Source organism: Gymnoscopelus microlampas (genome assembly GCF_963454915.1).
Source record: "Gymnoscopelus microlampas genome assembly, chromosome: 22".
Classification (NCBI taxonomy): domain Eukaryota; kingdom Metazoa; phylum Chordata; class Actinopteri; order Myctophiformes; family Myctophidae; genus Gymnoscopelus; species Gymnoscopelus microlampas.
The window spans coordinates 18321367-18343162 of record NC_139959.1 but is presented as its reverse complement, the minus strand read 5'-3'; the positions used below and the strand labels follow the sequence as shown (position 1 = coordinate 18343162).

At 44.7% G+C, this 21796-nt stretch overlaps 3 protein-coding genes across 3 annotated transcripts in view; 2 read left to right on the top strand and 1 right to left on the bottom strand.

The window, feature by feature from the left end:
- LOC311038540 (contactin-associated protein-like 2) overlaps positions 1-21796 on the bottom strand; it is a gene marked incomplete at its 5' end in the record, with an annotated part of 239631 nt that overhangs the window by 26637 nt on the left and 191198 nt on the right. Inside the window, 2 exons of the mRNA XM_084048113.1 lie at positions 13622-13858; positions 15382-15411. Of these exons, the coding sequence (XP_083904239.1) occupies positions 13622-13858; positions 15382-15411 (267 nt within the window). The remainder of the gene's footprint in view (positions 1-13621; positions 13859-15381; positions 15412-21796) is intronic.
- LOC311039031 (eukaryotic translation initiation factor 4H-like) lies at positions 1179-2033 on the top strand (the record flags this gene model as incomplete). Its single annotated transcript, XM_084048673.1, has 1 exon — positions 1179-2033. One exon carries the CDS (start codon positions 1179-1181, stop codon positions 2031-2033), a length of 855 nt encoding a protein of 284 aa, XP_083904799.1.
- On the top strand, positions 4160-5416 carry LOC311039030 (uncharacterized protein; the record flags this gene model as incomplete). Its single annotated transcript, XM_084048672.1, has 1 exon — positions 4160-5416. One exon carries the CDS (start codon positions 4160-4162, stop codon positions 5414-5416), a length of 1257 nt encoding a protein of 418 aa, XP_083904798.1.

The window sequence follows — 21796 nt, the reverse complement described above, 5'->3', positions numbered from 1 at the left end:
ATCAGTATCCTGGCATCAGTATCGTGGTCAGTAGACTAGTGTCAGTATCCTGGTCAGTATCCTGGCATCAGTATCATGGTCAATATCCAGGTGACAGTATCCTGGTCAGTATCCTGGTCAGTATCCTGGTGTCAGTATCCTGGTCAATATACTGGTGTCAGTATCCTGGTCAGTATCCTGGTGTCAGTATCCTGGTCAGTATCCTGGTGTCAGTATCCTGGTCAGAATCCTGGTCAGTATCCTGGTCAGTATCCTGGTGTCAGTATCCTGGTCAGTATCCTGGTCAGTATCCAGGTGTCAATATCCTGATTAGTATCCTGGTGTCAGTCAAAATGTACAATGTTTATATTGTATATATACTGGCTTGCCTTTTTCATTCACTTTAGATGCAGAATATCACCTCTTTACAAATGGTAACATGGTAAATGGTGCATTTATATAGTGCTTTTATCCAAAGCGCTTCACATAGATTTTGCAACACATTCACCCATTCATACACCGATGGCAGAGGAAACCATGCAAGGCACCAAGGGGTTCAGCGTCATGCTCAAGGACACTTCGACACTAACCATGGGGGAGACCGGGATCGAACCGGCCCTGAGCCACTGCCGCCCCCAAATGGGTTAGGGTATTGTTGGTGTTGGATCTGTGCATAACTGTAGTCCCAGATTTCTTGAAGATGGCAAACCTGTTTTATAGCTTGATAGTAGCTCGGCAGAACATTTGAAGCAGAAGAAAAAATACCTTCATATGTGTTTCCAGTTAAAATCAGATGCTGAGACCATTTAACAAAGATACTGGAAAACTGAAAATGGGTATGCCACCTTTGGGAAACCTGGGACTGCAGTTATGCCAAAAGCCTCTTGGATTGCAGCTCAGTACAACATCAGGGTCTCCTATAACACCACTAGCACAACCTTAGCGACTGTTAGCACTATTGCTAATAACCATGACGACGTGATTCCAGGCAGGGTTGACATAATATTTGGCCACGGCTGATGACGTCACACTATGACACACATTATATTTATACCAGGCCACGGGTGTACAACTTTAGTTTGGAGACTATTTAGTCACCGCTAGCAGGTATTCCCTAGACAACCTTAGATAAAACGGATTGGCCGGATCATTTTCGTCCATTTCATAAAGTTGTTGCTATCACTAGTTTGAATGCGCTGATGAGTTCCATGAAGGATAACCATGGCCATTCGTATTGCGGCGATGGACAAAAGCAAGATGGACAGCATCATGTAAACGACAACTACTTTGACCAGGACCGAGCTTATGGGAGTTTTAATGGAAGATGGCCCCGTGGAGGGGCGGGTCCTGGTGCCCCCAGGAAGCAGAAGGAGCTTCCTGTAGAGCCTCCATACACAGCGTATGTTGGCAACTTGCCCTTTAACACTGTCCAAGGAGACATAGACGCCATCTTCTCAACTCTCAGCATCCGCAGCGTCCGGCTGGTCAGAGACAAAGAGACAGATAAGTTCAAAGGATATGGATATGTAGAGTTTGATGACGTGGACTCTTTAATAAAAGCTCTGAAGTATGACGGCGCTAAGCTAGGGGATCGATCTCTTAGGGTGGACATCGCTGAGAAACGACGACAGGAGACGGGAGGAGGGTTCGCATTCCGTAAGGATGGCTTTAGAGAGGACGACTTAATGGGTGGGCGTGGCCGAGGTGGCAGTCACCACGATGACAAGAGGGTCGGAGGAACAGGGTACCGCAACGTCCGAGACGACGACTTCATCGGTGGAGGGGGTCGAAGCGGCAATCTCCCCAGCGACAGGAGGGGAGGAGGACCGTTGAGAGGACCAGGAGGAGGAGCAATGGGTCACTTTAGAGACGGAGCTCCTCAGCGCGGAGGTCCGTCGGACTTCAGAGAGCCTTCCGATGAGGAGCGCGCCCAGAGGCCACGCCTGCAGCTGAAACCCCGAACAGTAGCAGGCCCGCTCAACCAGGTGGCCAATCCCAACTCCACCATATTTGGCGGCGCCAAACCCCGGGAGGATGTGGTGCCCCAAGAATGATCCTACAGACGGCCGGGCCCCCTGGGAGTAGTAGGGAGGAGATTGATGATGGGGGACTACTAGAGCAAGTGTGCATGGATTATAAAGACGACTTTGAAACAAAACAATATAAAAAGACAGTCTAATAATACTATAAATAATAATAAAGTCTTGCCCGAATACTGTATGGAGGCACAGCAGGATACCCCACGAAATATGCCTGCAAATTATGGGTAATAATGCACTAATCTAACTATAAATAACGCAGATGTCTGCGTATGTGCGTGCATGTGCGAGCGTGCATGTGCCTGTTAGTGAGTGTATCTGTCCTTCGCGTATCTCGAGAACAGTCCGCCTGATCGACTTCAAACGAAGTATTGTGTATAGGATTTAAGTGGTTAAATGCTGCCATTTTGGCTAAATCTTAAGCTTGCTCAAAAAGAGATATTTGTGGGAAAGATGGTCCAGAAAGGCAAGCCATGAGCAAAGTGGAGGGAATAAGGTGGGTGTCCCAACCTACCGTATATTAAGGTCAGAATGAAGAACTGACTGGGAGCCAGTCACATTCCATTGTGTGGGCTCTATTTTTTCTTTTTACCTGCATCAGGGCTGTTCAGTGGGTGTGCAAGGTCTTTTTCTTTTACCAACTTATAGTATGGCTAAATCATTCTAGATCAGGGGTCCTCAACATTTTTCAGGCCAAGGATTCCTTAGCTGAGATAAAGATAACGCAGGGACCCCAGTCATCTCATTACATAATATTGTATGAACTTGTGTTGCAGATTCAACTTTTTCATAGATGTCATAGTTAGCTTCATTGACTTATAGCTTCAGCACTATCACCAGTGTTGGGTAAATTATTTTTTGTTTGTTTGTTTGGTTACTCATGATCTATTATTAATATGCTGGATTCATGTTAACTAAATGTGTATTTTCAGATTGAACAAATCAAATTATCAATAATTTGTAAACCATGGGTATTCAACAGGGGGTTTGCGACCCCTAGGGGGTCGTCAGAGTCATTGCAGGGGGGGGGCATGTTATTTCCTGTTAGTAACTTTTTTTTTCTTCAAATATTTAAATGTAGTATATAACAAATAGAGATAATTAGACCTATTTGATCCCAGGTCCCAAGAAAGCAGGAAATTCAGTTTTCAGCGAGGTGAGACTTGAGCACAGGGGAGGGAGCAATTACGGGTTAAGCGTCTTGGTCAGGGATCAAATCTGGGGCCTTATGTTTTCCAGGCTGCCTCTCTACCAATTCAGCTATGGCCGCCCATAGCTGAATATGCATCCATGAATATCCATAATCCGTCTGAAAATATCCAACTTTTCTTTATTTTTTTTTAGATGGTAAGGAAGCCAAGAGGGATGGCATAGGAGGAGCACTTGTAACCATGTAAGTACCTTTATGTGGAGATCATTATTATTATCTCCAAGGCCACCTAGTTTTTGTCATCTTTCTACCATCTTTCCTTTCACCACCTTTCACCATTTTGACCATGCCTAGGTCACAACATGTCTGACGGAAATAGTTTCCAAGATCAACACACTTGACAATTCTATGCAAGACCACAATCCACAGCTATCCAGCTGTATTACGGAATAGAAGGCTTTCTAAAGATAAAACTGGAAGTTGGAGGGACCGAGGCCTAGTTTAGTATGCAAAACAACGGTCCTTGCCCTGAAACATGTTGAAGACCCCTGTTGTAAACCTTTGGCTCTGTACTTGTCCAATCTTTTTCCCCTCTACACCAAAACACCCTTGCCGAAAATAGCCGATCTGCAAGCTCACAACGCTGTGAGCTTGTAGATCGGCTGATGTTCCCCTCAGAATAGGGAAGTGAGGGTTCATGTGGTTAATGTAGTCCCAGATTTCTCGAAGATGGATACCTGTTTTCTGTAGCTTGATTGTAGCTCGGTAGAAGATTTGAACCGGAGAATTATTCCGTATTATTTTAGTATTTGGGCACGGCTGATGACGTCTCACTATGACACACATTACATTTATACCAGGTCACGGGGGTAGAACTTTGATTGGAGACTATTTAATCACCGTCCCAAGACAACCTTTGATAAAAACAAATTGGCCAAACCATTCTGGTCCATTTCATAAAGTTGTTACTATCACTAGTTTGAATGCGCTGATGAGTTCCATGAAGGATAACCATAGGCATTGGTATTGCAGCGCTAGAGATGAAGATGGACAAAAGCAAGATGGACAGCACCATGTAAACGAGGTGGACTTCGACAACTACTATGACCAGGACCGAGCTTATGGGGGTTTTAATGGAAGATGGCCCCGTGGAGGGGCGGGTCCTGGTGCCCCCAGGAAGCAGAAGGAGCTTCCTGTAGAGCCTCCATACACAGCGTATGTTGGCAACTTGCCCTTTAACACTGTCCAAGGAGACATAGACGCCATCTTCTTAACTCTCGGCATCCGCAGCGTCCGGCTGGTCAGAGACAAAGAGACAGATAAGTTCAAAGGATATGGTTATGTAGAGTTTGATGACGTGGACTCTTTAATAAAAGCTCTGAAGTATGATGGCGCTAAGCTAGGGGATCGATCTCTTAGGGTGGACATCGCTGAGAAACGACGACAGGAGACGGGAGGAGGGTTCGCATTCCGTAAGGATGGCTTTAGAGAGGACGACTTAATGGGGATGCGTGGCCGAGGTGGCAGTCACCACGATGACAAGAGGGTCGGAGGAACAGGGTACCGCAACGTCCGAGACGACGACTTCATGGGTGGAGGGGGTCGAAGCGGCAATCTCCCCAGCGACAGGAGGGGAGGAGGACCATTGAGAGGACCAGGAGGAGGAGCAATGGGTCACTTTAGAGACGGAGCTCCTCAGCGCGGAGGACCGTCGGACGTCAGAGAGCCTTCCGATGAGGAGCGTGCCCCATTCACAGCGTATGTTGGCAACTTGCCCTTTAACACTGTCCAAGAAGACATAGACGTCATCTTCACACAGTTCAGCACCTGCAGCGTCCGGCTGGTCAGAGACAAAGATACAGATAAGTTCAAAGGATATTGTTATGTAGAGTTTGATGACGTGGAATCTTTAAAACATGCTCTGAAGTATGACGGCGCTAAGCTAAGGGATCGATCTCTTAGGGTGGACATCGCTGAGAAACGACGACAGCAGACGGGAGGAGGGTTCGGATTCCGTAAGGATGGCTTTAGAGAGGACAACTTAATGGGTGGGCGTGGCGGAGGTGGCAGTCACCACGATGACAAGAGGGTCGGAGGAACAGGGTACCGCAACGTCAGAGACGACGACTTCATGGGTGGAGGGGGTCGAAGCGGCAATCAAAGTGACAGGAGGGGAGGAGGACCGTTAAGAGGACCAGGAGGAGGAGCGATGGGTCACTTTGGGTTCGGAATCCGTAAGGATATTTAAAACAAATATAATAATAATTCCTACAACAACACAGCGATTTGGCATCTCTCTGAGGGGGGAACTCTGAGGACCCCCTGTTGAAGATGCATATTTTAGTAGTTATGGAATTATGATGATACGTCCCAGGTGATCCATGTGATGTTTTCTTTATAGTTAGTGATTCTATTTATAGTGGCTCATAGGAATTAGACTACGTGACAACCAGGAATAGTTTGGTGACCACTGGAGAGACGGTTGACAGACGGAATGTAGACGGCATCTGGGAGCAGTATGGGTTAGCGCCCCAGCCTGAGTCTCCTGTGAGGAAGAAGCCCAACAAATCCACGGTGAGGCCTTTAGAAGGGCCATTCAAGCAAGCCGTAAGTGAAGCCTGCAGTACCACCCGGCCCAAGAAATCATCACGCCAGAAGGAAATGTTTGGATCGGGGGGAAGTCTGGTGCAACCACTAGGTCCTGGATCTGGTGAGACGAAGGAGGATTCCGGCCAGGAGGCCATCCACAGACCCTAGTCCCTCCACGTGCCAGAGCCTCCCCCAGTCCCGGCAGAGCAGTTCCGGGGAAAGGGACTGAGTGGCCCTGTCTTTCCCTAAGAGGACTGACCGTAGGTAGCTACTGGGACGTAAGTCAAGGCTTGATCAACCCCGGTTGGGTCACCTGGGCGAGGGTGTATGTTGTTGCGAGACCCAAAACACCCTATGACCCCAGGTTACAACACTGATGATGCGTCCCAGGTGCATCCATGTGATGTTTTCTTTATAGGAAGCTCTTTTTCTTTGACCAATGGCACGATTGGAATTGTGTTGCTGATTAGGGGTTACTTACCAATGTTGGGGTGGGGATTCCTCAAGGGCAAAAATTACAAAAAACTAAACCAAAAATGCTTTGACATCAAAAATGGATGCATTGAGCATATAATCATGCACCAGCTGGTTGTGCACAGTATAATACTGCACATGCTTTATTTCACAAACGTCTCACTCAGTAAGGACATCATTAGGATGTACATGATACCTGGAGTCTCCCATGTTTAGCCCCACAACCAGGAAGGAGAACAGGAACATTGAGTTCCAGATCCAACAGCTGCCCTGTCCATTTCATTCATGAGGAGAATGGATACCCAAGCTGAGGCACGTGAGTCCAGAATCAGAATCAGAACTAGAAAAAGTGCTCCTCGGAGCACAGGTCTCTGCCAGGTCAGATACGTTATTGTGGCCTCCTGGTGGCGCTATAATAGGCCAATGTGAAAAGGGTGTCATTTCTTCTTAGGCCTTTCACGTCAATCGGACACTGCATTCATGATTTGAGGCTTTTGTTCCAAAAATGTGTTTTGCTAAATTACATCTGCTGGTGGCGCTGTGAAAAGGGTGCTATTTATTCCTCGGCCTAGTGGGAATGTTCGTGTGAAATTTCACAGAAATCGCAAGCTGCGTTCATGATTTGAGGCATTTTGTTCAAAATGGACCAATCCTGCAAACTTTGGAAGCCAACCTTAGCCAATGGGGATGGAATATGGAAAATCGGACAGATCCGTGTTGATCACAGGACTATAGAGATACTGTGTGCCATTTGCATGACGTTTGGATAACATCTGTAGGAGTAAATGGGTTTTGCACAAATCGGCCTCCTGGTGGCGCTATAACAGGGCTATGTGAACAATTTGGGGCAGAGGTTCTGAATTGGCATCCAGGGAATGTGTGTGCACAGTTTCGGAGCGAGCGGGCCAACGGTGTCGGAGATTAGCCGCTCGCAGACGGACGGACGGACACATGGACGGACAGACGGACAGGGGGTAAAACATACTCTCGCCATGCCTTTCAGCCTGGCAGAGAAAATAAGCTTTGTTGTCACATCATAGGTTTACAGAATAAAAAAGTGGGTGAAATGTATTTTCGTGCATAGTTCCCATCATATTGTTATTGATCAATCATAGAAAACAAACAAATGATGCACATATTTACACATAGTACCTGAGATAAGATATAAGGTGAGTGAGCATAGCAGCAGATACTGTGCATGATATACATATGAATGTTAGTTAAGGTGCTAGAAAAACACACACAATTACAAAAATCAGTGCGTTGTATGGGATTAAGGAGCAAAATGTCAGTGCATGTCGACCGCAAAATCCACATAAAGTAGATTGACACTGGTATAATCCGCAAGGTCAATTTTTCCCCACGTGTGTGGTCCACAGATAGCGACAAGGAGCTTTCTACCAACGGTGGTGCTCCCTGTGTACAAAATTTGCCTGGCAATGGCTTGAAACTTGACTAAAACTCGACTGTTGGGCCTCTGCTGGAACGTTATGCTAGCTTTTTAATCTTCATTTATAAAGGAAAAGGTTTCGCCCCAAAGCAAATGGTTCCTTATTTGTTAGCACTGCCCTGGACACCAACCATAGCATAACCTTATCCCATTTGCAACTCCAGAAAGAGCAATCGGGTGTTAAGTGCCTTACTGAAGTACATGTGGGTATGGAAGACCATTTTTGCCAAATAACAACACTGTTCTTGATCAGCATTACTCTTTAATTTAAGTTAGTTGTTTGTGGTTTTGTCTCTCTATGTGCCCAGATTATGGCCAAATATACATTTACACTAGGGCATTCACGAATAGTGATTTTTAGCATTCGACTTATTCGACCTATAAGTATTCGAATATTCGACTAATCGATTTGAATTAAAAAAACACACCCTGTGTGAAGGAAGCGGTGCCTTTGGGGCGGGGCTTTGGGGAGGGTAGCATGCTGCAAACTGGAATGGTGGCTGTTTTAAGGCCAGCCAATGGGCAGACAGAGGGGGCGGGCCTTAAGTAATTACAGTGTGTCCCTATTGGTGGTTTTAGTCCATGTACAAAATTTGTACTCCCTAGCATGCTGTGAACTTGAGTTATGGCTGTTTGAAGGCCAGCCAATGGGAAGACAGAGGGCGCGGGGCTTCAGCAATTCATGCTCGTCCCTATTGGTGGTCTAAGTCCACATACCAAGTTTGGACTTGGTGGCATGCTGCAAACTGGAGTTATAGCTGTTTAAAATCCCGTGCTCATCCCGTGCTTGGGGGTCCCTGGACCCCTCTTTGATAACTTCAGCAATTCATGCTCGTCCCTATTGGTGGTCTAAGTCCACATACCAAAATTGGACTTGGTGGCATGCTGCAAACTGGAGTTATAGCTGTTTACAATCCCGTGCTCATCCCGTGCTTACACGGACATCATCCCGTGCTTACACGGACATAACATACGCTGGGGGTCCCTGGGCCCCGCTTTGATAACTTCAGCAATTCATGCTGGTCCCTATTGGTGGTCTAAGTCCACATACCAAATGTGGACTTGGTGGCATGCTGCAAACTGGAGTTATAGCTGTTTAAAATCCCGTGCTCATCCCGTGCTCATACGGGCGCTGGGGGTCCCTGGAGTCCTCTTTGATAACTGCATCAATTCATGCTCGTCCCTATTGGTGGTCTAAGTCCACATAGGATATTTGAACTTGGTGGCATGCTGCAAACTGGAGTTATAGCTGTTTGGAATCCCGTACTCTAAACGGGCGGACGGACATAACATACGCTGGGGGTCCGGAACTTCCGGGGGGGGGGGTCCCTGGACCCCGCTTTGATAACGTCAGCAATTCATGCGCGTCCCTATTGGTGGTCTAAGTCCACATATCAAATTAGGTCTTGCTGGCATGCTGTAAACTGGAGTTATAGCTGTTTGGAATCCCGTACTCTAAACGGGCGGACGGACATAACATGCGCTGGGGGTCCCTGGAGCCCTCTTTGATAAGCAGTGGCACGTGTGGCCAATGAGAGGAGAGATGGCATAGGCAATGGCCAGGTCCTTGTGTGTGTGTGTGTGTGTGTGCGTGTGTTTGTATGTGTTTCTTGTTTGCCGTCAGGCTCATACGGACGGACATACGGACAAAGTCAAGTGTAGAGCGGTTGGCACCGCAAAAAAAAAGGCAATGGCATTGGCGACTCCACTCAAGGAATGCGAGTCGATGTCAGGCTCCTCGCCCGAAGCGTCGACTTTTAGAGGACAGCCCTAGGCACAACCTCACATACAGTATGAAATGATTTGACAACAATCGACCATGAATGGATTAGGAAAACTACCAACACCAGAGCTCACAGCTGCGTGTCTGCGGTAGAAAAGCCACAGAATTTTTTTGAGTACTGATCACAAATTGCCATTCTTAGGCAAGTATGTGTGTCATAACTGACTAACGTCATAGACTGGACTCTGACAAGTACTCTGACAACAGGAAACAGAACAAATGGTTCTCTCGCAAATGTTAAAGAGGAAAAACACTACACTGTGTGTGTGTGTGTGTGTGTGTGTGTGTGTGTGCGCGCGCGCCAGTGGCGTATTTCTTTGTGTGTGTGCGCGCGTGTGCGCGCGCCAGTGCCGTATTTCTTTGTAATTCTTTATTTTTGGAGCAGAAGGGAAAACTACACATGGGACTTTTTGAATTCTCGCTGCGTGATGCCAAGGATGAATAAATCATGGTATAACAATAGTAGTGTTTCTACTGAACAGAGTTTAAATATGAATACAATGGAAATCAACTGCAATTATGGAGGAGAGGGTGAGGAGAGGAAGATTAAAATAAATAACGGGGAGGGAAGAGGTAGAAACACGGAGAGGGAGGGGAGAGGAGCGACGTGGAGTTGAACTGTGTGACATCTCATCTCCACCTTTCACAAAATAAACTGCTCCCCTTCACTTCTCACAAGCCTCTTGACGGCAGCCAACTCTCTCTCTCTCTCTCCATCAGCATGTACTTGGTATTCAGAGAATGTGTTCCAGTCAGGGAGAATTGGCGGGTAAGCATAATATCACGCCCTCGTCAATACCTTTTATCATAAAGCCCCAGCGATTTAACCCATTAAGACCCGGGAACGCATCTGTGGCATTTTAAGATGTCTTTGGGCTATTCAAAAATAGCAGATATACAAGCTCATGAGCTTGCAGATCTGCTATTCTTTTTTTAAATCGTGAATATTTGTGGAAATCTTTGAATTTATATTTGTAAAGCGAACATTTGTAACTTTGTAACTTAAATCTTTGCTTCTGAAAGGGGGGGGGGGGGCAAATACATATCATTTTCGGGGTCCTTGACATGAAGAAGTTTGAGAACCACTGATATTATAGAAACATACGTTTTTTTTCCAGAAAACTATTATGATTTAGAAGACATTTGTAGAATTCCCCGGAAACAAAGACTTGAGTTTAAATGTTCGCTTTAAAAAAATACGTATTGCACACATTTTTCAAAAAATAGCAGATCTACAAGCTCTTAGCGTGACACTCGGTGCCACACTATGAGCTTGTAGATCTGCTATTTTTGAATAGCCAAAAAAAAAAAAAAATGACACACAGATGCATTCCCGGTCTTAATAAGTTAAAAGCAGGCTCGGTGAAAAAGGATGAAAGGACATTCGGGGAGCAGAGAGAATCACAGTGGGCTGTCATCCAATAAACCCACACTCGAACTGAGATCTTCCAGTTGTAATCCTGACAATTACGTGTTCCCGACAGCGCCGTTTGAAATGACTGTGGAAGCGAATAATGTCAACCCTAATTTGCACTGCAACTGTACAACTGGTAAAGTCTGAGCCAAAAGGTGGTTTAGTCTCTTTTAAAAACAGAAACGCACTGGAAGCATCCAGGCAAGCTGTTTTTTAGAAGATATAGTACAAAACGACCACAATGCAAACACCTCCAGATCTACAAGAATTGAATCACAAGGCATGCGGATGATGTCAACACTATTCAGGATGTTCAGGAAAGATATGATAAATCACACATTTTGTACCTCATATACATCATACTGTCGATGAGTATATGATATAATGAAATACTAATGTAACACTAGAATATTTGTGATCAAAAGTGCCTCTTGTTACTTACAACAAGGGTATGTTTACTGGTGCCAGGCAGCTCTGGGTCTTGTTTTAAATCCTTACTCTATTCAAAGGAATGAATATATCATTCCTGACAGCTGGTGCGGAACATTAGGCCTTTCTAGAATGTGTGTGTGTGTGTGTGTGTGTGTGTGTGTGTGTGTGTGTGTGTGTGTGTGTGTGTGTGTGTGTGTGTGTATATATATATTATATATATATATATATATATATATATATATATATATATATATATATATATATATAAATAGCACCACGCACTTCAAAAAATCACACCCTGTGTGAAGGAAGCGGTGCCTTTGGGGCGGGGCTTAACTCATTTCAGTTCGTCCCTATTGGTGGTCTGAGTCGACTTACCAAATTTGTACTTGGTAGCATGCTGCAAACTGGAATGATGGCTGTTTAAAGCCCAGCCAATGGGCAGACAGAGGGGGCGGGGCTTAAGTAATTACAGTTCGTCCCTATTGCTGGTTTTAGTCCATGTACAAATTTTGTACTCCGTAGCATGCTGCGAACTTGAGTTATGGCTGTTTGAAGGCCAGCCAATGGGAAGACAGAGGGGGCGGGGCTTCAGCAATTCATGCTGGTCCCTATTGGTGGTCTAAGTCCACATACCAAATGTGGACTTAGTGGCATGCTGCAAAATGGAGTTATAGCTGTTTAAAATCCCGTGCTCATCCCGTGCTCATACGGGCGCTGGGGGTCCCTGGACCCCTCTTTGATAACGTCAGCAAGTCATGCGCCTCGCTATTGGTGGTGTAAGTCCACATACCAAATTTGGACTTGGTGGCAGGCTTCAAACTGGAGTTATAGCTGTTTAAAATCCCGTGCCCTAAACGGGCGGACTGACATAGCATACGCGGGGGGTCCCTGGACCCCGCTTTGATAACTTCAGCAATTCATGCCCGTCCCTATTGGTGGTGTAAGTCCACATACCAAATTTGGACTTGGTGGCAGGCTTCAAACTGGAGTTATAGCTGTTTAAAATCCTGTGCCCTAAACGGGCGGACTGACATAGCATACGCGGGGGGTCCCTGGACCCCGCTTTGATAACTTCAGCAATTCATGCTCGTCCCTATTGGTGGTGTAAGTCCACATACCAAATTTGGACTTGGTGGCAGGCTTCAAACTGGAGTTATAGCTGTTTAAAATCCCGTGCCCTAAACGGGCGGACGGACATAACATACGCGGGGGGTCCCTGGACCCCTCTTTGCTAACTTCAGCAAGTCATGCTCGTCCCTATTGGTGGTCTAAGTCCACATACCATATTTGGACTTGGTGGCATGCTGCAATCTGGAGTTATAGCTGTGTAAAATCCCGTGCTCATCATCCCGTGCTGATACGGACGGACATACGGACAAAGTCAAGCTTAGAGCGGTTGGCACCGCTAAAAATCATTTATATTTTTTGAAGTGAGCTTCCATCACTGTGATGACCACTGCTGTTTCTAAATATGAATGGGGTGTGATTTTTTGTCTCCACCAGGAGCGTTTTACCCTCCGTGTGTGTGTCCGTCTCAGCCAAGCTAACATTGGTCAAGTGACACGTGACAATATGTAATATAAATAGGTAAGACAGGATTAATCAGGAACAGTACTGGCGGAGACCTAGTTATATTTCTAGTTAGTCCTGATTCTGTCAATTTCTCTTGCAGTAAAGTGTCCTTTTTAGGATTGAGGTTGAACTGTAGTACTCGCAACACGAATAAACACGTTTATTATCTCTGCCAAGCAAAAGGCAAAGGGGAGATTATGTGTTCACCCATGTGTGTCTAATGCTCATCCAGCATCTGGGATGTGTCATGAGATTTATACCACACAGGAACTATAGGGAAGGGTCGGACTAATCAAGTAATAGTTCCTGAGGTTTAATGATCTTTTTTTATGGGCTATACAGCCATCCAAAGGCAGCTCTTATTGTCCAAATTTGGGCGTGGATGATGTCATCGGCTACACTCTTTCATAGACTGCACTGGACACACCTCCTGGAGGAGATTCAGTATTCTCTCCACTGAGCACATGAACCATTTGTAACATCGTTGCTGATGGGCAGAAACCTCTTATTTGAATGTTTTACTTTTTATGTTTTTTCGTAAACTAATACCCTAAACTTGATCATACTACAGTGCCACACATATTAAGTATCAAACCTAGCAGATCTACAAGCTCAAAACATGTCACATTGTGTTTTCATTGTTTTGTGCATGCTATTTGTCAAAAAAATGTATTTGAATCCTGAAAATTTGGACAGCAATTATTATAGATTTGCATGCTTGTGTGCCAGGTGTCACCTCGGGTGCAGAAGGGTCCATCGTAGGCTGTGGAGGTACAGTCACAGGAGTAGCCGTTGTACTTCTCCACACACTTCCCTCCGTTCTGACAGTACATCCCATAGCTGGTACAGTGACCCTGACAGCCAGGCTTGACCCCCGGTGTCACCTTTGCCCTCGCCTCAAGGTCCAGGGTCACGCCGTTCATCCTCAGAGCGCGGATACAACCCAAGAACCCCCTCTGACCCCCCGCCGCACCTAGAGACAGAGACAGACAGAGACAGAGACAGGGACAGAGAGGACGGACATACAGCATGGTTAGGCTAATAAGGATAATAGTTCATAATTTGTCGCTGTCGGGCAGAAACCTTGTATGTCCAAAACGTTTACTTATCTTTCAAAACGTTTCAAAAATAGCAAACATACTGCTCAGAATTAAGTGAGGTTCTACATCTGCTATTATATCTGCTAGTATAAAATAGGCGTTGATTTATCAAAAAAACATTAAAAAACGAAAAGAATATGGAGATACGAGTGTGATTTGTTATTCTGTCGTGGGGTTCTATTGCCTTGAGGAAAGCACCATAGTCATGCTAATGGTTTCCACGGTGATGTTGTTCTCCAAACAACCTTCAACCTATCAGATTTATTCCCTAATTAAAACCACCTAATGAATGTGTTGTAATGAACAGCCAAAAAAAGCGCACGCACGCACGCACGCACGCACGCACACACACACACACACACACACACACACACACACACACACACACACACACACAGGTCTGTGGTCACAGGTCTTATGGTCATTCAAGTCTATCGACCCAACACCAACGTTCATAGAAAGAGGAGGCACAACTCTGGATTTGCCAGCAGAGGGTGCTGAAAGTACAGGAAGTTCTAAATTAATTAAGGTCCATGGAAGATAAAAAAACTATTTATTTATTTCTTTATTGGGGTATATTGTTTCTTTTTATGAAGATAGGAGAAACAAGCAAGCAAACAAACAATATATTGCAGAATACTGCAAGATTCTTTGCATGATTAATGTCGTTCCCATAACCCAGAGGGACAGAGCTGGCTAGTTGGTTGTCTAACAACAAGTGATTGAGTAGGATAAGTCTGGGATATGTTCTTGCTATTTCATAGGGGGAAATCCTAATCAGCTAAAATACTATTGCATATTGGACAGGGAGGCCAAGCTGTTAGTGTATGTTTTCTTTCTCCGACTTCCAGACTCACAACTGACTTCACTTGTCTTTTATTTTGTCACTTAATGGATGGATTTGTTCCTGATTGGTTGGAGATTTGTACCACCTGTTTACTCAGACCCTCAATCACAGCTGGATTAACCCGTTGAGACCTGGAACTGTCTCATTTTTAGATTTGAGCTAAAAAGCATTATTTTACACTTTGCCGCGCTACGAGCTTGTAGATCTGCTATTTTTGAAAAATCGTGAAAATGTGTGCAAATCTTTGAATATATCTTTGCTTCTGGGGATCCCTGGAACAAAAATATTTTGATGGGGGTCCGCGGCCAAATACATTTTGGGGGTCCTTGACATGAAAATAGAATCGGCTTCAGGTCTCAATGGGTTAAATGGACAGCAGGCAGGCACGCACGCACGTACGCACGCAAGCACAGACCTTCATAAAGAAAGTAACGGGCTCTAAGACACAGACTCTCCTCCTCAGATGATTGAATGAAATCCTGTAGGCTACATTTATTGTACTGATTGGAGATGAGTTAATTCTGATTACAAACATTGAATGTCACCTACTGTCTTGGCAGGTGAGTGCAGCAGGTTTCCCTGTGACACGAGTGTCACAAACACACACATGCAGTGAGGAGAAGATGAAGGTGACATCAGGCCCATGAAGAAAGAAACAATGGACAGAGAAAGAAAGAAAGAAAGAAAGAAAGAAAGAGAGGGCCGTCATGCAAAGACACAGAAAATTAAAATCACAAAACAGTTTTCATTCATAAAGAAATGAACATAAAGGAAAGCTAGTGGCTGGAATGGCAGCATGCAGGATGATAAAACATCTATTTTAGATCAAATTAACCCCAGAGCAGTGAATAGGCAACTTTAAACACATGGTTCTCAAACATGTTCATGTATTTGGCCGCGGACTCCCCATCTCAAAATATTTAGTGCCAGAGACCCCCATGAGAGAAGATTTGTGTTCACAATTTTCAAATTTGTTTGGAAAATAGCAGATCAACAAGCACAACGTGTTACATCGCAAGCTTGAAGTATAAAAGGGTTACGGTGATTGTTCCTCCCTGGAATACCCTCAAGGACCCCCAGTCCCCGGACCCCAGTTTGGGAACCATTGCTTTAATCCATTAAGACCGGGAACGCATCTGTGTCAGTTTAAGAATTATTTGGCTATTTCTTTGAAAAATCATGAAAAATATGTTTTAAAGCAAACATTTTTAACTCCGATCTGTGCTTCTGGGGATCCCTGGATCAACATATTTTGAGATGCATATACATATAATTTTGGGGGTCCTTGACTTGGAAAAGTTGGAGCACCACTGATATACAGTAGCAACATACAGTAGAAAACATTTTTAGATGTGTATTTGGCCGCGGACCCCCATCTCAAAATGTTTTGTTCCAGGGACCCCCCAGAAGCAAAGATTTGAGTTACAAATGTTCGCTTTAAAGATTTCCACACATTTTCAAGTTGTTTAAAAAAATAGCAGATCTACAAGCTCGTAGCGGTGCCGCGTAATGAGCTTGTATATCTGCTATTTTTGAATAGCCAAAGAAATCTTAAAAATTACACAGATGCATTCCCGGATTGAATGGGCTAAATCATTCATATGACTGATGAGGAGGGTATTGATTGAGAGAAATCCTAATTTCAGAGCCTCTGCTGCAGATCTCCATCAGACACAAAAAAACATCCGTCACTTGTCCTGGTGTTTGACATTCAGCAAAGTTTAGGCTAGGGGTTTTAATTAATTCAACATAGTTACGGTTAAGCACGGTTAGAATGTTAAGTGTAGGTATGCTGCGTGTGTTTGTGTTCAATTCAATTTAGTTGCATTTAGGTATTGGATATAGGTTACACTTAGGTAACCTAGGGTATTAGGTATAGGTATTAACCCATTACCTAACTCAACTTGCTTCTGGAGGTCCCTGGAACTAAATATTTTGAGATGGGGGTCCGCTGCCAAAAACATATCATTTTGGGGGTCCTTGACATTAGAAGACATTTGTAGAGTCGGCCTCAGATCTTAATGGTTTAATACAATTTAGTTTAGCCCTTGGGTAATTCATGAATTTCATTCAAACTTAGTCGTTTTATAACCCCCCACCGGCAACCGGAGAATCGATTTTCGGGGTGATGTGATGTACAGCCGGTGTGTACACTTGACGCAGGGGTGAGATGTAAGCCACTTCCTTTCACCAAAACCCTTCCCCAGGCAACAAGGATTAGGGATTACAGATGATGTATAAGGGTGATATACTGTGTAAGAGTGTTGTCTCTCTCTGCCTCCTGTATCTCTAGTGTAGAGCTGTTTCATATGCAGTTCACACATGCGTGACAGATTCCATTTGAGCCTCTTCCTATCTCCTTTTGACAGGAAACTCCCACAAAACAAGAGCCATTACACACACATACAGATGAGGTAGAGTAGGCAGGCAGTCCACGCTCTTCTTTTAACAAAAGACTGGAGAGGAGGACAGTGCACACTGCACTTTATTATGAACTTGTGATGATGTGGAAATTGGCTTTGTGTGGAGACACAGCACGGGGTCATAAGGAACGGCGATCACCTCCGCAATGAGTAATACGAGTGTGTGTGTGTGTGTGTGTGTGTGTGTGTGTGTGTGTGTGTGTGTGTGTGTGTGTGTGTGTGTGTGTGTGTGTGAGAGAGCGAGAGCGAGAGAAACCAGTGATCCACTGCATCCTGAGCAATGAAATAACCAACATCAGAGCAAATTGGGGGAGGGGGAGAGAGAAGGAGGTTGTGTGTGACTTCAGACCAGAGTTTGCTCAGTGCAAGAGAGCGAGAGCGAGAGAGTATTTTTTAGTTAGTTGCTTTAACCCGGCCAGTGCTGTGTAACAAAAACACGCTATTTGACGTGGCAGAAGTGACGTGCAATAACCCCAAAAACGCTGGTCCAGCTCGTCTTGTCTATATAAAGTTCAAGTTGTCCGTTTGTCTGTAGGTCTGTGTGTCAGGACAAATATGTCCATATATGGTCATGCCTGATGCACAGACCATATACTGGAAGGCCATGCCTGACGTCACGGTATTCTGATGTGAGTGTTTGTCAAATACAGACATAACCAGGGGCTAGTCCATTTTGATGTGCAGGTCTCTGTCTGTTTCATATAATAGTCTTTTATTTACGTGGCCAGTCATCACTGAGAAACAGTTTATGGAGATGTCAGTGGATCACGTCAACAAGGGTGGAGATGATGCCGAGTTGACCTCTCTTCAGGACAATGAATGGGGCGATGAAACCGGGGATGGTGGCAGGATCAACGCCAGCAAAGGAGGCAAAATGTTTGTCAGGGGTCTCAGCTGGGACGTGAGTAAAAAGTACTTGAAGGATTACTTCACCAAATTTGGTGAAGTCTTGGAGTGTACCATCAAGACTAACGCTAGCACCGGTCGCTCGCGAGGCTTTGGCTTTGTTCTCTTCAAAGACGCCAACGGGGTGGACAAGGTGTTGGAGCAGAGAGAACACAGACTGGACGGGCGACAGATGATCGACCCCAAGAAGGCCATGTAAGAAGATCTTCGTCAGGGGTCTGAACCCCGACACCTCCGAGGACATCACCAGAGAGAGGTAGGGTAAGTGATTTTTGGGTCATTTTATCGTCAGGCCTTTGTGAGCCCCCCAGACAGTTTTTAAGCTGCTTAATGTATAAGGGATATTTGATATTCATTTTACCAGACATGCCCCCTTCCTATACAAACCCATTATAACTTCAAACTCCATTTTCAACATGTTAGATTCATTAAAAACACCCGTCCTTGGTTCTGGTGACTCACCCTGCCCTCCTAACATGTGAGGGGGCTGAGTTTTTTCGATTACTTTTTGGGGCGGTGTAGCCGCCCCCTATAAGTGAGTTTTGGACACCGACCAAAAAATGTGTTACCCCCTAACCCTTCCATTGTTAATGCAAATCGATACTTTTTTCATATCAGCCAATCACATTACAGCTAGTGTCATCACCACTAACTGTAATGTGATTGGCTGACTTTGCAAATTCAGGACTGTGATTGGCTAGCGAAACACATGACACATGTGAAGCCCTATGAATAGTATGGACTTTAAAAAAAGTCATTTATCCTTTTTTAAATTTAAGTTAATAACTTATACAACCATCTATGTAATTCTTTCTTGTTTTAAAGTGAGTCATGTTGTGATGACCACACACCGCCCACTTCACACTGGGTGTGATTTTTAGCGGCGCTAGCCGCTCTATACCTTTAGGTATAGAGCGGATATTAGCCCTCTATACCTGGCTTTTGCGTCAACGTTCTGATTGGTCAGGTCCGTCAACGTTCTGATTGGACAGGCTCGCCAAGGTTCTGATTGGTCAGGTCCGTCAACGTTCTGATTGGTCAGGCTCGCCAAGGTTCTGATTGGTCAGGTCCGTCAACGTTCTGATTGGTCAGGTCCGTCAACGTCCTCAATTTAACAATTTAACGCTCTATACCTTTAGGTATAGAGCGTTAGGGTTAACCCTCTATACCTGGCTTTTGCGTCAACGTTCTGTCAACGTTCTGATTGGTCAGGCTCGCCAAGGTTCTGATTGGTCAGGTCCGTCAACGTTCTGATTGGTCAGGCTCGCCAAGGTTCTGATTGGTCAGGTCCGTCAACGTTCTGATTGGTCAGGTCCGTCAACGTCCTCAATTTAACAATTTAACGCCCCGTCAACGTTCTGATTGCATTCGAAATACAATAAGAATTGTTTTTCTTCACTTTTAAAAAGAACTTCTCTGCGTCTTCTCCAAATGCGATGATTTTAATTGCGATGATGTGCGTCAAGGTTCTGATTGGTCAGGTCCGTCAAGGTTCATGCACATATCTATGACAAAATGTATCAAAGGCGCCGCTACCTTCACACAGGTGTGATTTTTTCATAGCAATTGAAAAAACACGGTCTCCTCACGTATTAGAAGGACAATATCAGTCACCAGAACCAAGGACGGGTGTTTCCGATTAATCTAGCATGGTTAAAATGGAGTTTGAAGTTACATTTGGTTTGTATAGGAAGGGGGCGTGTTTGATAAAAATTAATATCAAATACCTAAACATGGGGCGTCTGCTGGCCTAGCGGTCCAGGCGCATACCACATAAGCTGGTAATCCAACGTGGTGTCGCGGGTTCGACTCCAGTTCCCGACGACCTGGACATAGCCGTGGGAAGTAGGGGTGCTGAGGGGGCTGCAGCACCCCCGAATTTTTTTTTATGAAAAAAAAAATATATATATTTTTTTTGCATAATGTGCCTGTTGTTGTTGGTCGTTATTTGCGGGAGATTTAGTGCAATATGTGTTCTGGAACGGAATTAACCAAATTAAAGTAACAAAAAACGCAAATCTCGCGGTTACAGGTGCTGTATGCGCGTGCATGCATGCGCATACAGCACCTGTAACCTCAAACGACTTCCCACGGCCCTGTTGCTGTATGTCTCCCCCCCATCTCTCTCCCCATTTCCTGTCAGCCTACTGTCCTGTCCAAATAAAGGCATAAAAGCCCCAAAATAATTATTCAAAAAAATACCTAAATACTGAATCAAGCAACTTAAACTGTCCAGGGTGCTCCCAAAAGCCCGAGTAGACTGTATATTCTGATAGTACTCATTGCTATAGAGTGTTTGTTTAGTAACAGGAGTCTCCATGTCTCTCCAGCTCTTTATTGAATAGAAAATGCATATTGAAATTGAAAGTCATGACACAACGAAATGAGCTGAACAAATTGTAACTGGAACACTATAAAAATTAAGCTGATAAATGGCTACTCTCTTCTGATTGGCTGATGTGCCACCTACCTGAAAATGTATTTTCTGTTTATCAAAGAGCTGGAGAGACAGGGAGACCCCTGTGACTGAACAAACACTCTATAGCAATGATTACAATCTAAATATTGTGCTTTAACCTTTTAACAAAAACGTTTTTGTTTTAATCAGAAAATATCACTTACCCTACCTTTAAGTCACAAACTCATGTTACAGAAAAAAACACCCAATTTAAAATAATTTAGTTATGTTTTAATATGTGTAGGCTATATTGTTTTTAATTGACAGTAGCAAAATCATTTCCCCATGTTTCATGCCTACGTCTTACTCCTCCCATTCAACACCCACATGCTGACAGCAGTGCCCCAACCAGTAGGAGTCAGGGTTATTCAAAATACTTTGGATATTCAAAAATAGTAGATCTACAAGCTCATGAGCTTGTAGATCTGCTATTTTTGAAAAATCATTCAAGTTTGTGCAAATCTTTGAATATATATCTTTTAAAGCGAGATGGGGGTCCGCGGTCAAATGCTTATAATTTTGGGGGTCCTTGACATGAAAATGTTTTGAGAACCACTGATATTATAGCAACATAAGATTTAACATATTTAGAAGACAGCCAGTAGGAGTTACTATCAAAGATCGCCATCCCCGCCCGGCTTCCCTCCCCCTAAACATGGCCAAAATGTGCTCCTATCGACCCAAGCCGGAGGGGCTGTATATAGGGTTTAAACCCCTACACTCCAAGGTGGTGGGCAGATACATCACCCCTGTGCCACCTGAGCACATTTATGATTAGATGATGTGTGTGTGACTGTGCGTGTGTGTGTGTGTGTGTGTGTGTGTGTGTGTGTGTGTGTGTGTGTGTGTGTGTGTGTGTGTGTGTGTGTGTGTGTGGGTGTGTGTGTCGGTGTGTGTGTCGGTGTGTGTGTGTGTGTGTGTGTGTGTGTGTGTGTGTGTGTGTGTGTGTGTGTGTGTGTGTGTGCGCGCGCGCGTGTGAATCCAAAGAGCAGAAATATTACCTCATTAACACATGATCATTACAGAGTAATCACATGTAGCCTCCAGCAATCTCTCTCTCTCTCTCTCTCTCTCTCTCTCTCTCTCTCTCTCTCTCTCTCTCTCTCTCTCTCTCTCTCTCTCTCTCTCTCTCTCTCTCTCTCTCTCTCTCTCTCTCTCTCTCTCTCTCTCTCTCTCT